Source organism: Brachypodium distachyon, chromosome 5 (genome assembly GCF_000005505.3).
Source record: "Brachypodium distachyon strain Bd21 chromosome 5, Brachypodium_distachyon_v3.0, whole genome shotgun sequence".
Lineage (NCBI taxonomy): Eukaryota > Viridiplantae > Streptophyta > Magnoliopsida > Poales > Poaceae > Brachypodium > Brachypodium distachyon.
The window spans coordinates 1,480,357-1,493,834 of NC_016135.3; the positions used below are offsets into that span (position 1 = coordinate 1,480,357).

At 45.3% G+C, this 13,478-nt stretch overlaps 1 protein-coding gene and 1 long non-coding RNA gene across 4 annotated transcripts; one reads left to right on the plus strand and one right to left on the minus strand.

Annotated features, from left to right (window-relative positions):
• Nucleotides 1-158: 158 nt before the first annotated feature.
• On the minus strand, nt 159-5,956 carry LOC100835798 (probable disease resistance protein At1g59620). The gene is made up of 2 exons (XM_003580320.4): nt 4,139-5,956; nt 159-1,850 (listed from the first exon to the last, which is right to left on the minus strand). The coding sequence occupies exons 1-2, from the start codon at nt 5,795-5,797 to the stop codon at nt 408-410; spliced, it is 3,102 nt and encodes a 1,033-aa protein (XP_003580368.1). The 5' UTR covers nt 5,798-5,956; the 3' UTR covers nt 159-407.
• Nucleotides 5,957-7,234: 1,278 nt separating this feature from the next.
• Nucleotides 7,235-9,789, plus strand: LOC104585258. Of its 3 annotated transcripts, none has more exons than XR_732847.2 (4): nt 7,235-7,816; nt 7,911-7,952; nt 8,414-8,569; nt 9,492-9,789. It is a non-coding gene; the product is annotated as an uncharacterized LOC104585258 (long non-coding RNA). The 3 variants fall into 3 exon arrangements; XR_001404661.2 differs by having other exon boundaries at nt 7,260-7,623; nt 7,768-7,952; XR_732846.2 differs by having other exon boundaries at nt 7,241-7,952.
• Nucleotides 9,790-13,478: the final 3,689 nt, after the last annotated feature.

Sequence of the window (13,478 nt, forward strand, 5' to 3'; positions counted from 1 at the left end):
GGTCAAAAAATGAGCGGCGGCTGTGCTGTCCACGGCCTACACCCATTTGCATTCATTCGATTTCTTCCAGACGACTCGCTCTGTTTTTGCTCGATCTACTTCCACCAGTTGCTTGCAAAATGATCCGGTTATAGAATTAAGTTCACTTCTCTATTCCCTCAAACAAAAATGTTCACTTGTCAAAAAAATGATGATATCGTCACAGGTCACAAATTGGCACAACTGTGTCTTCCAGCAAAACAAATACTCTCAAACTAGTTCTGAATCCAACAAAGTGTACTTTTGAATACAGAATCCAAGGTATAATGAGATGCCTTATCATCTTTCTTTTCGATAATCACATCAGCTGTTCAATAATCAATATATCCTGAAGATGTATTTACTGGAGTACTTGACAGGTAGCAAAATTACATCAGGGATGGATCTTGCGCGGGAGTTTTGGACACATGCAGATTATCCAATTTTGTGAGATCCTGAATCCATACTGGCAACTCCTCAAGGTGCCCGCAGAGCTTGAGCCTCCGTAGCTTCTCTGGACGCTTGAATTCGTCGACAGTATCCAAAACACGGTCATTAAACCCCTGCTTATCAGCCTTGTCAAGCCATACCGACAAGGATTCCAGATGGCCGTGGCCAGAGACGACGGCTCGTAGCTCCTCATGGTTCTTCCGGTTGATGCCGGACACCCCAAGCTTGCGCAGTTGGGAAAGTTTTCTGAGCTCGATGAGCCCTGCGGCAGTGGCTTTGATGACGCCCAGCGTATGCAAGTTGGTCAGCTCATCGAACCCGCAAGGAACTTCAACTCCAACGGCCTGATCGCCGACAGGCCGGCATGACAAGCAGGAGGAGACCCAGCTGGTAGCATTATTGGATGCCGAGGTGTGACCTTTGACGCCTGCACGAACATACTGCAGCTTCTTCATCTTGACGATGGTGTCCGGCAGCCAGGAGATGGCAGTGTTTCTGATATCCAGGGTCTCGAGCTGCCTGAGGCGGCCGAGGGATTCCGGCAGGCGAGAGATGCCTTTGCAGCCACGCAGGGAGAGGAACTTGAGTCGTGGTAGCCGTTTGACCATGTTCTTGATGTCATCGTCTGTCAGACCCTCGGTGACTCCCTCGAGATCGAGCACCCGGAGCACCCTCATCTTGTCGGAGGTGAAGAATGGCTCCCAGCAATCCCCGAACACCGTCAGCGACCGCAGCCGGGAGAAGTCGATCCGGTTGAACACGTTCTCGTCTCTGTCCCAGCTCCCATGGATGACGAGGTGCCGCCCCGTGCGCCGCGTGGTCTGGCTGCACCTCCCTTCCAGCGCGAACACGTGGTCCTCCTCCATTCGCCGGGACACGATGTACTCCCGAAAGAAGTCATTGACATAGCACTTGGCCATTTGCCTGCCAGTCTCAGTCCCAGTCCCAGCCTTGCCGGCTGTGGCGAGCATGCTGTGGTCCACGAGCCTTGACAGGTAATCCTCCCCGTTCACTTCCGCCAGATTGCCATCGGTATCCCTTGCGTAGCCCTCAGCGATCCAGCGCCGCACCAGGCGCCTCCTCCGGATGCCATGGCGTGGAGGGAATATCGACAGGTAGAAGATGCAAGGCTTGAGGAAGTCAGGGCAGGTGTGGAAGTAGGAGTCTAGCCACCCGAATATGCTGCGTACACTGGCCAGCTCCTGGTTGCTCTCCAGCTGCTGGATGAAGTTGCTATTCGTGGCTTCCCAATCCACATTCTTGGCCAAGAAACAGGCAACCGAAACGATCAACTTGGGAAGCCCGCCGCATCTGTTTACAATGAGCTTGGTCTGCTCCTCCATGTCATCCGGTACGATGGGGTTATGCTGCTTCTCAAGTTCCTGATATACATACATACAGAGAAAAAACCCAATTAATTACGGCATATCCGGTGACCATGTATTGAAGTTTTAAAATTTCTAAAAAAATGCCATATGTTGGAGGTGTGGTGCTCTACAAACATGTAAAATTTCAAGTTGGAAATCATGCATTTGGAATGAATTAAAAAGAGAAATATACAACTGAATAGTGTCAAATAGTGAAGGACCATTGTCCTGCTGAATTAGTTTTTTTCGCTGCTACCAAACGCAATTGAGTTTGTACTTGAAATTTTACAAATATATAAAACAACACTTCTCTAACATATGCAATTTTTTGAACATTTTTCGCTGGAGTTTGCACCATTTGAGGTGGTTTTCACTGGATACGTTGCCAATTAATTATCTATATCTATTTACCAACATAGTAAAAAGCACGATTAATTGAGTCGGGCGTTTAGAATACATTTGATACAAGCCATCTGGATACGAGATATGCCTTTGTGTAAAAAGTTTCCTAGACTGTATGCATTAACTTATAAGAAATTCCATTATGTTGCTGAGGTAGTTAGAACTGACTAGGCCTGTATTCGTTTTTGAAGAACTATCAGAGATGACACTAAGGTAATGTGGTTAGATCTGTTACAGACTAGTGGGGATATTAGGTTAAATAATGAAGAGTAAAATACACCAGTAGTCCATGAACTCGGCAAAAATAAACACTTTAGTCCACGAACTCGGAAAACGCACACTTAAACCTCTAAATTGGGACTACTGTGTCACTTTAGTCAAAAAACGGTTCGTCGAGGCTTAAATATGTCATGTTTCCACCACGTCAGCTTAGGCCAGGATCGCGGGCAACTACTCGATTTTCTCAGGAATGGTTTTGCAAAATCACCATGCCCGAGCCGCTTCCAAGGGGCAAGGCGGCCGCACCCAGACGGGGATCCTAGGGCCCTGAGAACCACACCGTTGCAGCCGCCGTCTCGCCTAAGGTTGCTATCAAACCCACAATGCTCAATTTTGACGAGAGCACACCGATGAAGGGGTCACCGAAGCCGACGTGGCGGCCACGTGGCGAGATTAAGCCTCGCCGAACTGTTTTTGGACTAAAGTGACACTGTAGTCCCACTTTAGGGATTTAAGTGTGCGTTTTCCGAGTTCGTGGACTAAATTGTTCATTTTTGCCGAGTTCATGGACTAATGGTGTATTTTACTCAATAATGAACCTGACAGATGTATTTGGAAATTAACCAAGTCTGGGAATTTTTCAGTTAACTCACTGTCTAAGTTCTTGAAAGATGGAAAGGTATTTATTCCTTGTGGTCAGCTCTGGAAACTGATATTACCACTTAAGATTAAAGTTTTTATTGGTTAGCTGTTAAGAATATTTTTTTTACTAGAAACAACCTGAGTAGAACAGGTTGGATAGGATCTACATGATGTGAGTTCAGTGGAGCCAAGGAAAATGTTGATTATTTATTTTTTCAATGCCCGGTTGCTCATCTATGTTGGTCTGTGGTGGATTGAGCTTTTGGCATCAACAATGTGCGTGGATGATCTGTGTAATTAAGTGATAAATGGTAGTCGGAATAGAGTTAGGCCCCTACAAGCTTGTGGGGCGGCTGCGCTCTGTTGGAGTATTTGGAAAGTTAGGGATTCTGCATATTTTGGTAAGCAACAAATTAAGGAACCTATTAACGTGGTATTCTCTATATGTAATTGGCTTGGATACTGGGATGGCCGTCAAAAGGGCACTAATAAGGGGAGACCGAAGGTGGCAGCACAACGCCTTTCGCTCGTCGCTACTGAAGTCTTCAATGCAAGATTTGGCTGGAAACCTTTGACGAAAAGATTGGAAGACACTTCAGTTTAGATCCCAGTCAAAAACAGTTAAATTGTATTTCGATGTTTACCAGCGATCGAAGGTTCACTTCATGCATTTACTTTCTGTTGAGAACCTCTAGAATCAACTATGTGGTTTCATCAATGAAGCAGGGGGGCATACTCCTGTATTTCTAAAAAACATCAATGGTTGTGCACAAATGTAAGTTATATCCTCGAAAAGAAGGAACCACCCGAAAAATGGCCCCTCCTCTCTCAGCCCAGGCAGTGGCGACCCCCACAAAAATGGCACCTATACAAGTTGTTTTGCAAAAAACAAAGAATAACCATAAACAGCAGACACACACATATGAGACAGATTTTTGCTTGCATAAGCTAGTAAAGTAAATAAAAAAGTGAGATAAATTGCAGGAATCATTAATTCTAGTTCTAGTGAGAAAAAAAGATTAGTATTTGAGAGTGAGTACCTTGTTGAAGAGTTGAGTGGCGTGGTCATCAGCCAAACCTTTGACGTTCAACACGAATTGATCTCGCCCTGAACAATGGTTGGCGACGCTTAACTCGTTTGTAACAAGTATGATACAGCTTGCTTTCCCAAATGACAATGCTTGTTTTATGTTGTCCCATTCTTGGGTGGACTGCAGGCCGTCGATGACAATAAGGCACCGAGTGTCGCCACTCAAAAGCCGACGGCAAAGATCAATTGGATTGGTGAGGTTTGCTAATTGAGCGGCTGCGACCTGTTTGGTTGTCGCAGGCACTGAGGACATGTGGAGGAGCAAGCTGCGGCAAAGCTCCCTGAGATTGAAGGGACTGGGCACGTTGACCCAGGCGTTGATGTAGCTCCTTGAATCCTTGGTGCGATCATTCAGATATTTGCGGTAGACGCTTCTGACGAGAGCTGATTTCCCAACGCCAGCGATCCCCCACACGGAGATCACACAGGAAACCTCGTCAATTTGGTTGATAAGCTCGACCTTTTCTGTGTCGCGCCCAATAAGATCATCTGCGTCGCAGCCAACATCGCCGGCTCCAATAACCTCCTTGGAGAAGACATAGACGGAGTGGTCAGGCGTGAACTTTCTGAACTCTGATACTTTGTGCGGCTGCCCGACGCACAAGCTCGCGACATCGAAATGCTGCGTGGATACGATTACGTGGCTCCCGTTGCCCCTGTCTGGCAAGTAGATCCGGAGGGCATCCCATTCTGCAATGGTGGACAGGTCTTCCAGGACGACAAGGTACCTCTTAGTGTTGACATGATTCACAAACTCCCTGATAACTTGGCCTTCCGACGCCACCGTTCTCGGCAGGGAGTCTGCATCCAGAGCTTCACCTTGTCTGTTAGGAGGACCAGTACTAGTGTTTGTACAGAACTGGATGAGCAAGCTCCGGAGGATCTTGAGCGGATTGAAAGGGTGCGTCAACTTGGCCCAGCCACGACATTGGAAGTTGTTGCGGATTTCAGAGTCGTCGTACGCCTTCCTGATGATGGACGCCACCCCAAGATCGCCGCCCGTCCCCCACACTGAGATCACTCCAAGATCAGGATGGTCTTCCGTGTTGGGGATCAATTCGGTCAGATCTATCACCAAGCTGCCCTTGTTCTTTGCCTCCTCCACTGGGATCGAGATGTCGAGCCTTCTCCGCTCCAGATCTAGCTGCACGGCAGCGGACTTGATATTGGCGCCGCTTCCAAAATCGGCGATGAGGTTGTAGCGCATGTTCCTCTGGCTCACATACTCCACCCTGTCCTTGAGCTCCTTGATCTCCGCCGCAGCGTCGTCTATGGGCAGCGTCACCGCCGGCAGGCAAGGCAGGATTAGTAAGCGGCGCCACCAGCTGGGCTTGGGATCCAGGTGGATGACGAGCTCGATGCAGTCCTCGGCGTCGTATGCCAAGTCCCGGAGCTGCCTTACCCACGTCTTGACGGCCTTGTTCTTGATGCGCTCCCCCGCATCGGCAACATTGAGGAACGACTGCATCATCTCGAACTCACCCGTGATGAACACCAGGTCGCTCTGCACCGTCAGCTTCAGCTTCGTCTCATCCTCAATCGCCGCCTTCACCTTGCTCAGCGTCCCCTCCACCACAGACTTGGACAAACCAATCACGATCTCCTCCATTGTTTAGCTAATCGCTCACTCGATCTTGCTCGCTTCTGTCCTCTGTGTGTGTGGTCCAAGGCCGCGAGCAAAGAAGCGCTACCTACTATCGATGCTCTTGGCAGGCTGGCATTGTTCTCGATAATGCCTAGCATCTTGATTCTCGAGAGGGATATTTTTTTTCCATTTTTTATCAGTACGTATTAGCAGCTTGTCTAGATTAAGGAACCAAGAATCGTTAATTAATTTCATGAAAGGGTAAAGTTCACATAGCCAAAAACTGTCTGCAAAACCAGACTTTTTGAGCCAAATTGTCTCAGCAGGCCCCAAAACCGCTTATGTTGGTGGTTTCGCTAGAATCCTGACAGGTGGGGCCCATATGTCGTCCGCCACGTCTGCCCTAACCCCAACTCGACCCGTTAGCCCGCCATTGCGCTTTTCCTTTCCCGCAGTCCAAGTCTCGAGTCTCCGCAACGGCCGCGTATGCGGAAGGCGAGCAGGAAGACTTGCGCTAGCACTACCACAAACCGATATATCTCTGTCGGTCAACATATATTCCTGTCAGGAATTACATGGCACACAGGAGAACAAAATATTTTTCTGTCGGTCGACTTTAAACACACAGGAATATACATTTTCCTGTCGGTTTAGAAGCCCACACACGGGAATAAACATATATTCCTGTCGGGCAAATGTGCATTGACGGGAATATAATTTCCTCCTGACGGTTTTCTCGTCGGGCTGACAGGGAAAACTTTTATTCCTGTCAAGAATTTTTTTTCTGGCCGACAGGAATATGTATTTCCCGTGGGTTGACGACCGACAGGAATAGGAATTGAATATCTTTTTGAAACTTTTGCCTTACCAAATGAGCTCCAAATTAGGCAAGGTTGATCGAGAACTCATGTTACATCCTAACAAGCGTGGAATCAAAATATCAACATTAAATGTGCGATATAATCATACCTTACCTTGAATGGTTCAAGGTAAGGCCAACTTAGAGTTCATTTCTTTTATCCAATAACTCATGGCATATTTTTCATCGTTGGATATAATATGATTTGGCCCTATAGTGTAATATAAGAATCGCATAAAAGATTGTAAATGTACTTAATGTAATTTTTACTTGATACTAATTGGACAAAATAATGTGTTTTTGATTTTCTATAACTATTTAATGGAGCTAATGTATAAAAGAAGTACCAAAAGTATTATTTCAAAAATTATGAATCAATGTACTAGCAAGAATTGGTTTGATTTAATCACATATATGAAATGATATTCTACATGGTCTTTATAAAAAAAGTGTAATATTTGGTTTCGTTTTTATTCCTGTCGGTTTTCTTATGTAACACACAGGAATATTCATTTTCCTGTCGGTCGGTCGCGAGACCGACAGGAATATTCCTGCAGGTCACCGATTCCTCAAAGACTCACCCGATCCCATCTCTCTTCCCCGCATCCCTACCCTAGCCCTCGCTCTCACTCTCCTACACCGCCAACCCGCATCCCTAGCCCGCGCCTCCCCTCTCCGCCCCCGCCACGCCCCCCTGCCTCCCCTCTCCTCCTCCGCCGCGCGCCCCCGCCTCCCTTCTCCCGCGCCCTCGCCTCCTCTCTCCTGCGCAGCCACGAGCCACCGCCTCCCATCTCCTCCGCCGGCCTGCCCGGCTCCCCTAGACGCCGCCGTCGACTCCCCCTCCCTGGATCCGCCATAGACCCGCCTCCCTCGCCCCTCCCCCTCCCGGATCTGCCTCCTCGACCCGCCGTGGCCGCTCCCTCGACCAGCCGCCGCTCCTCTTCCTCCGGCTAACCTCAGCAACAACCTAGCCGCCTACACATCCACAGAGGTTAGCACAATGTCCTCCTTTCCTCCCCATAGATCTATGCACAATGCATATTTTTAGGTTCTTGATGTTGCCATGACACCAATTTCTACAAGCTACAAGGCTTCCTTGAGAGGCAATAAAAGATATTCGGTAATTTCTTCCCAGAATAATAAAAATAATTGATTCAGCTTGAGGTGTGTAGGAGCAGAATGCGGTATGTAAACATACATCTTTGTCTGCCCCTTGGCTTTAGAATTTAATAATTACTCTTTATCATGGTTGATTGTCCTCAGATTGTTTGTATGCAGATAAAGATCGTATTTTGCATCTGAACACAACAGCCCATCAAGGTATATCTCTTCCTTCTTAATTCAGACATCCAATCCTGTCTTGTGCAGAACTTGGACATTCAATCCTGACCTGGTAGTTTAGTTTTGAAGCATAGGCATGTAAATTGTAAGAAATGGTTTCAGATTCCTTTTTCATTTTAGCATCACAAGCAACTCAAGTTTACTATGTTAAATCCCATTGATGTTGAGTGGTCTGCTCTTTTCAAGCCATCAGTGATGGCATAAAGGAAAATGAAGAAAATATAGAGATGATAATGTATGCCATGTGACATTGCTGGATCCACATATATACTAGTATACAAGTGAGTGTTGCCGATGATGCATTGGTTCTGCTAGGGCATATATAGATGGATTAGTTGTTAAAGCAAGTGATATTGAAAAAAAGTAAGTCTAGTGTACATTTTTTTTCTCCTATGTATTGTACATTCAGCGAAGTACTCTTACATTGTGTATTTTTTCAGGAGAAAGAGTGGCAAGTGCAACAGGAAGTGGTAAAGATGATGGGGACCAGAGGAGATAGATGCTGTCAAGAGGTCCATTGCAAGGCCTTATTAAATATGCTTTTATGAGATTATTAGGCAACCCTTATTAAATACTGGAGATCTCCGGATTTCAAAGTAGGTCATCCTGCCTGCATATATTATCGTTGTTTCTTATTTGAGAAACTATACATAGCGGTAGATCACTATAACGGGCAAAAGCAGAAAAGCTTTATTGCTGAAATAATTGATGGATGGAATGCTGTTCTAAAAGTTGAGTTCGAATGCATATTTGGATGTACTGAATTGATAGGAGATAAACTGAATCTCTGCATGCTTTGCTGAATGTCAACATTCCTTCCATGATGTGCTGAAAATATTGACGAACTGAATGTCTGCATTTCTTAGCTGCATTTTTAGATGCATTTGTTGGCTAAAGGCATATGCATAATAGTTTGGCTAAGTCAGATGGATAAGATTAGTTGCTGCTCAGTTTTCATTTGCCATATACACTAGTACAATACTTCACAACCTGCTCCATAAAAGAATATCAAACGTAGTAGTTGATGTGTGTACTTGTAGTAGTATTAATCTCTATGTGTACTTGGTACTGTTGGACTAATCCAGCTCCAGTGCTCTATTTGTCTCTATGTGTACTTGTATTTTCCCTGGATTAATCAACCGATTTATTGAAACAGTAGAAAGCAGTACAAGTTAAGTTATGTTTCTTATGCCAGTTTAAAAACCTACTAGTAGTTCTGGGATGTTCTTAAATAAAGTTTGGGTCAATGCAGTTTATTCCAGTCATCACATCATATATTCTTGATCTTATGATAATTTCTATTTGTGCTTCTTGCAAGAATTTGCTGCACCACTAGGTTTTTTAATAAATCATGGTTGATTACTCTGATGTGATTTGCCTTGTGAAGTAATTGTTGATGTGAGTTGCCTTGTATACAGAACTGAGTTGTACAAATAATGTTATTCCAAAGCTATGGTTTATACAAATTTTTATAGTGCCATTGTCCTTATTTTTATTCTGAATTCCTGATGGATGCAGGATGTTGGTTATAATTGCACGGAGCCAGGGCAATGCAAAGGGAAGGAACTAAGAGAGGAAAAGAAGATACTAGTTTATTTAACTAAGAAATTCATAGATTTGGAAGATTGGCATCATATTGCACATAAGCTTATGTATTGTGCTGCTATGATGACAAGAGAAATATTAGCCATGTGTAGTCAAAAAGTTATTTTTAATTAATGTTAATATGTGCTGAATTCTGGACCCAAAAAACCTGTGGTGACCCTAATTAGAAAAGCTGAAAATACAGAAAAAATCAAACATTATATTCCTGTCAGCTTCTGTACATTTTCCTGTCGTGGTGATGCCATTATGCAATCCATTCCTGTCCGTTATTGCCAACTTCTCCTGTCGGGTTCCCCTCACAGGTAAAGTGATAGACCTGAGGACGATTTTTGACATGTATTTATCCTGTGCGTGTGACTCGACAGGAGTATACCGACACGAAAATACTTACAGCTGACGAGCCACGGCCTGACAACGGATTATATCCTTGTTGGCCGCACACAGGAGTAGCCGACAGGAATATAGCTCTTGTCGGCCAACACATAGGCATATTGGAATATCCCTCTCCAGCTATCCCTGTCGGCTGACACACAGGAGCAATATTCCTATTGGGAAAACGTATTTTCCTGTTGGTTCTCGGCCGACAGGGATATTCACGTCTGTGATAGTGGAGAGAGTAGGGGCTCACATGTTGGGGGTCGGGTCCATGTGTGTCATCTATGACTAATTTTTTATAGGCATAGACGACACACATGCCGGGTACTGATAAAATCTTGACATGTGTGTCGTCTATGCCTAATTTATTAGGCATACCCGACCTATCAGGATTTTTTTCCATTTTTTATCGGTACGTGACGACCGGCCCCATAAATGCCTAATTTTTTAATTTGTGGCTAACGGGTCGGGGTCAGGTCGGGACTTACGTGACGACCAACATGTGAGCCTCACCTATCAGGATTTGAGCAAAACCATCGACATAACCGGTTTCGGGCTTGTTAAGACAACCTGACTCAAAAAGCGTGGTTTTACGGACAGTTTCTCGTTAATGTGACTCTGCGACACAATTGACTCAAAAGAAGTGGTTTTATGAAATTTACTCTTTATTAAAAATAAACTTATCTTCATTTTTTTAATGCAACAACAACCAATGAATTTGTTGGTGCAGCCCAAATCAATCATCAAAGTTGCAAACTGTACCTCTAGATCCTTGAAATTGTGAAATACGTCCACATAATGTTTCTGTACGGTATGATCACGGAGTCGGATAGCCAAGTCCAGTTTAAAACACCCCTTTTTCCTCTTACTCTTCTCTCCCAAACCCCACATCCCGATCCTCCTCCCATTCCCTCCGCTCCTCCCTCCTCTTCTTCCACCCCCATGGACACCCCTTTCACTTTCTGCCACCGCACGACGCCCCTTGTACAAGTACAACGCCTTGCTGAGGTTGCTCCTCTCGACGCGCTGGTAAATGAGGTACATGAAACAACATCTGGCGCATAATTATCACATGGAGATCTGATATATTGTCATGATGCTTGTAGACCACAGCGTGCACACTAGTCATCAACTTAGCAATCTCTTTGTGCGTCCCCTTCTCTACTCTCCGGCCACTGACGTTGCCAAGGGACTCGGGTAGGCCCGCACAGGTCTAACTCAGCCGAACAAACATGCGGCTGTTCAAGGCACCAAAAGGTGTCTGACCATGCTAGGGGGTCCTGCATCTTGGTGAAGTAGCTACCAATCCAACATCAAGATATCTTAGGGGCACGCTACTCATTTACTCAGGGAATCGATCCCTTTTAACTACCTAGGCACTTGTGACCCTTATCTGGATCGGACTACATAAGTCGGATGATGGAAAAACCCCGAGAAGGAGGTTCACATTTTAGATCATCTTCGCATCATCCCTGTAGTCTAGAACAGTTTTAGAGGAGAAACACGTCTCATCCACCCACCACCGCACTCACAAATCTCGGTAGCATTGGGGATCCCTTCCGGATCGAGTTGCTTGAACACCTCAAGCCAAGATCAATACAAACAAGCCACAAACAGGACTAGGGTGTTACCTCGATTTGAGGGCCCAAACCTGTATAAATATGTGTCTCAGCCGTACCATCGGTGATCGTTGGTTGTGCGCTACACCGAAACAAATATTGCCGGTACAAAACACCGACAACAACAAATCGGAGTCCTCCCTATGTGCCACCACAACTCCATTCGGCAGTCGGTCGGGCTTTTACTCGCTTATCGTGTCAACTTCTCCCCGATGGTCGAACGGGATCCTCCCAGCGGGCAGTCGGTCAGCTGCTACTCACCCCCTCCCCCCGGTAGCATCCGGGCTCTTACTCGCTCGCCGCCATTGCTCCTTCCCTCACGGCTGAGCAGACTCCTCATGTGCATGCTCTATTTTTCGTCGATCTACCGTGGTGGCTTCGGATTCATAGGGTGACAGGTGGTCCAGGGACCACCCTGAAAGTTTTTTATACGTTATGTATGCCATGAAAAAAAGGATAAAACAAAAAAATACATAAATTTATATGAACAATGTCACTTATGGACCACCCTGAGGCTTTGTACTAGATCCGCCATTGTGTGGAAGCCGGATGTTTCCGTCTTCTCACTAGTACAAAACAGGCTATAGGCGACCCCATCAGTGGCGTGTCTTTAAAACCCGCCACAAATGAACCCCCATCAGTGCTGGGTTTTTTAGACCCAGCACTGATGGCTTCTTTGTGAAACCCGAAAAAGCCAAAAATCACCCATCAGTGGCCGTTCTTCCAAAAACCGCCACTCATAACCCCCTTTCAGTGGCCGTGCCATCACTGTCGTGTTTTACCTCCAAAACCCACCACTGATGGCCGTGCTATCAGTGGCGGTTTTTACCTAAAACCCACCACTAATGAGCCCCCTAGGATCGCTGAAATTTGAAAAATTCATAACTAATTCATAAAAAATCGAAAAAATATGATTCTTTTTGCGTAAGTTACATCTTGACATGAAAAACAATATTGCCAAAGATACTTACAACGTTTTGGTATTGAAAATTGATTTTCCATTTTCTAAATGCAAAAAATGAAATATTTTGTGAAGGAAGTACAATTGTTAAGGTTCTAAATGGAATCTATAAAATTTTCACAAGAAGTACACCATATTTCATTGCTACTGTATAAATATTGTGAATTTTCTACCCTTATAGCTACTTTTTCTCATTTAAATGAATTTCTAGATATTTCCCAAAAGTAATTCAATTTTGAACTACAAGTGTGTGATAATTCGTTCCAAAAAAATTCCAAAAGTCATTTTAAGGTACCAAAGTAAGAATTAAGTAATATTTACAGAAGGTGTTGATATATTCAACACCTTGCTATGGAAAGATGTGCCGGCAATTTTCACCCCATCTTGAGAAAAGTCAAAAAATATGAATAAAAAGTCAAAAAAGATATTTACAAATGTTTGGTTTAAAAGAATATTTTTTTCATTTTCCAAATGCAAAAAATCATATTTGGGCCCATCAGTGGCGGGTTTAGTTATAAAACATGACACTAATACTGTTTTGGGCAATTGGGCCCAACAACCTTTTCCTGCTTATATATGATACCCGAAACCCTAGTTATCTACTCATCTCCCCTCCTCCCCCTCTCGGCCGCCTCTCCCCTTCCTACTCTTGTCCACCTGAACTCCTTTCCCCTTCCTTCTTTTCTCCCATGCCCGACCTCTCCCCTTCCATCTTTTCTCCCAAGCCCAACGAGTCAGCCTCCTCCCTACTCCCTCGCGGGCACCGCCCCTACTCTTACCTGCCACAAGCCGGCCTCCTTTCCCCCTCCTCTTCCCTGCTTCGCGTGTGCGCGGGGCTCCGCCCGGCCGTGCTACACTGCTGGTTGCCACCCTCCTGCCACCAGATCCGGCCATCCTTGGTCGGGATCCGGCGGTGGCTCTGCCTTCCCTTGCTGCTGGAGGAGG

Coding starts and splice junctions, on each gene's coding strand:
- LOC100835798 (XM_003580320.4), bottom strand. CDS start 5,797: ATGGAGGAGATCGTGATTGGTTTGTCCAAGTCTGTGGTGGAGGGGACG. Junction 1,851..4,138: donor CCACTCAACTCTTCAACAAG/GTACTCACTCTC, acceptor TATGTATATCAG/GAACTTGAGAAGCAGCATAA.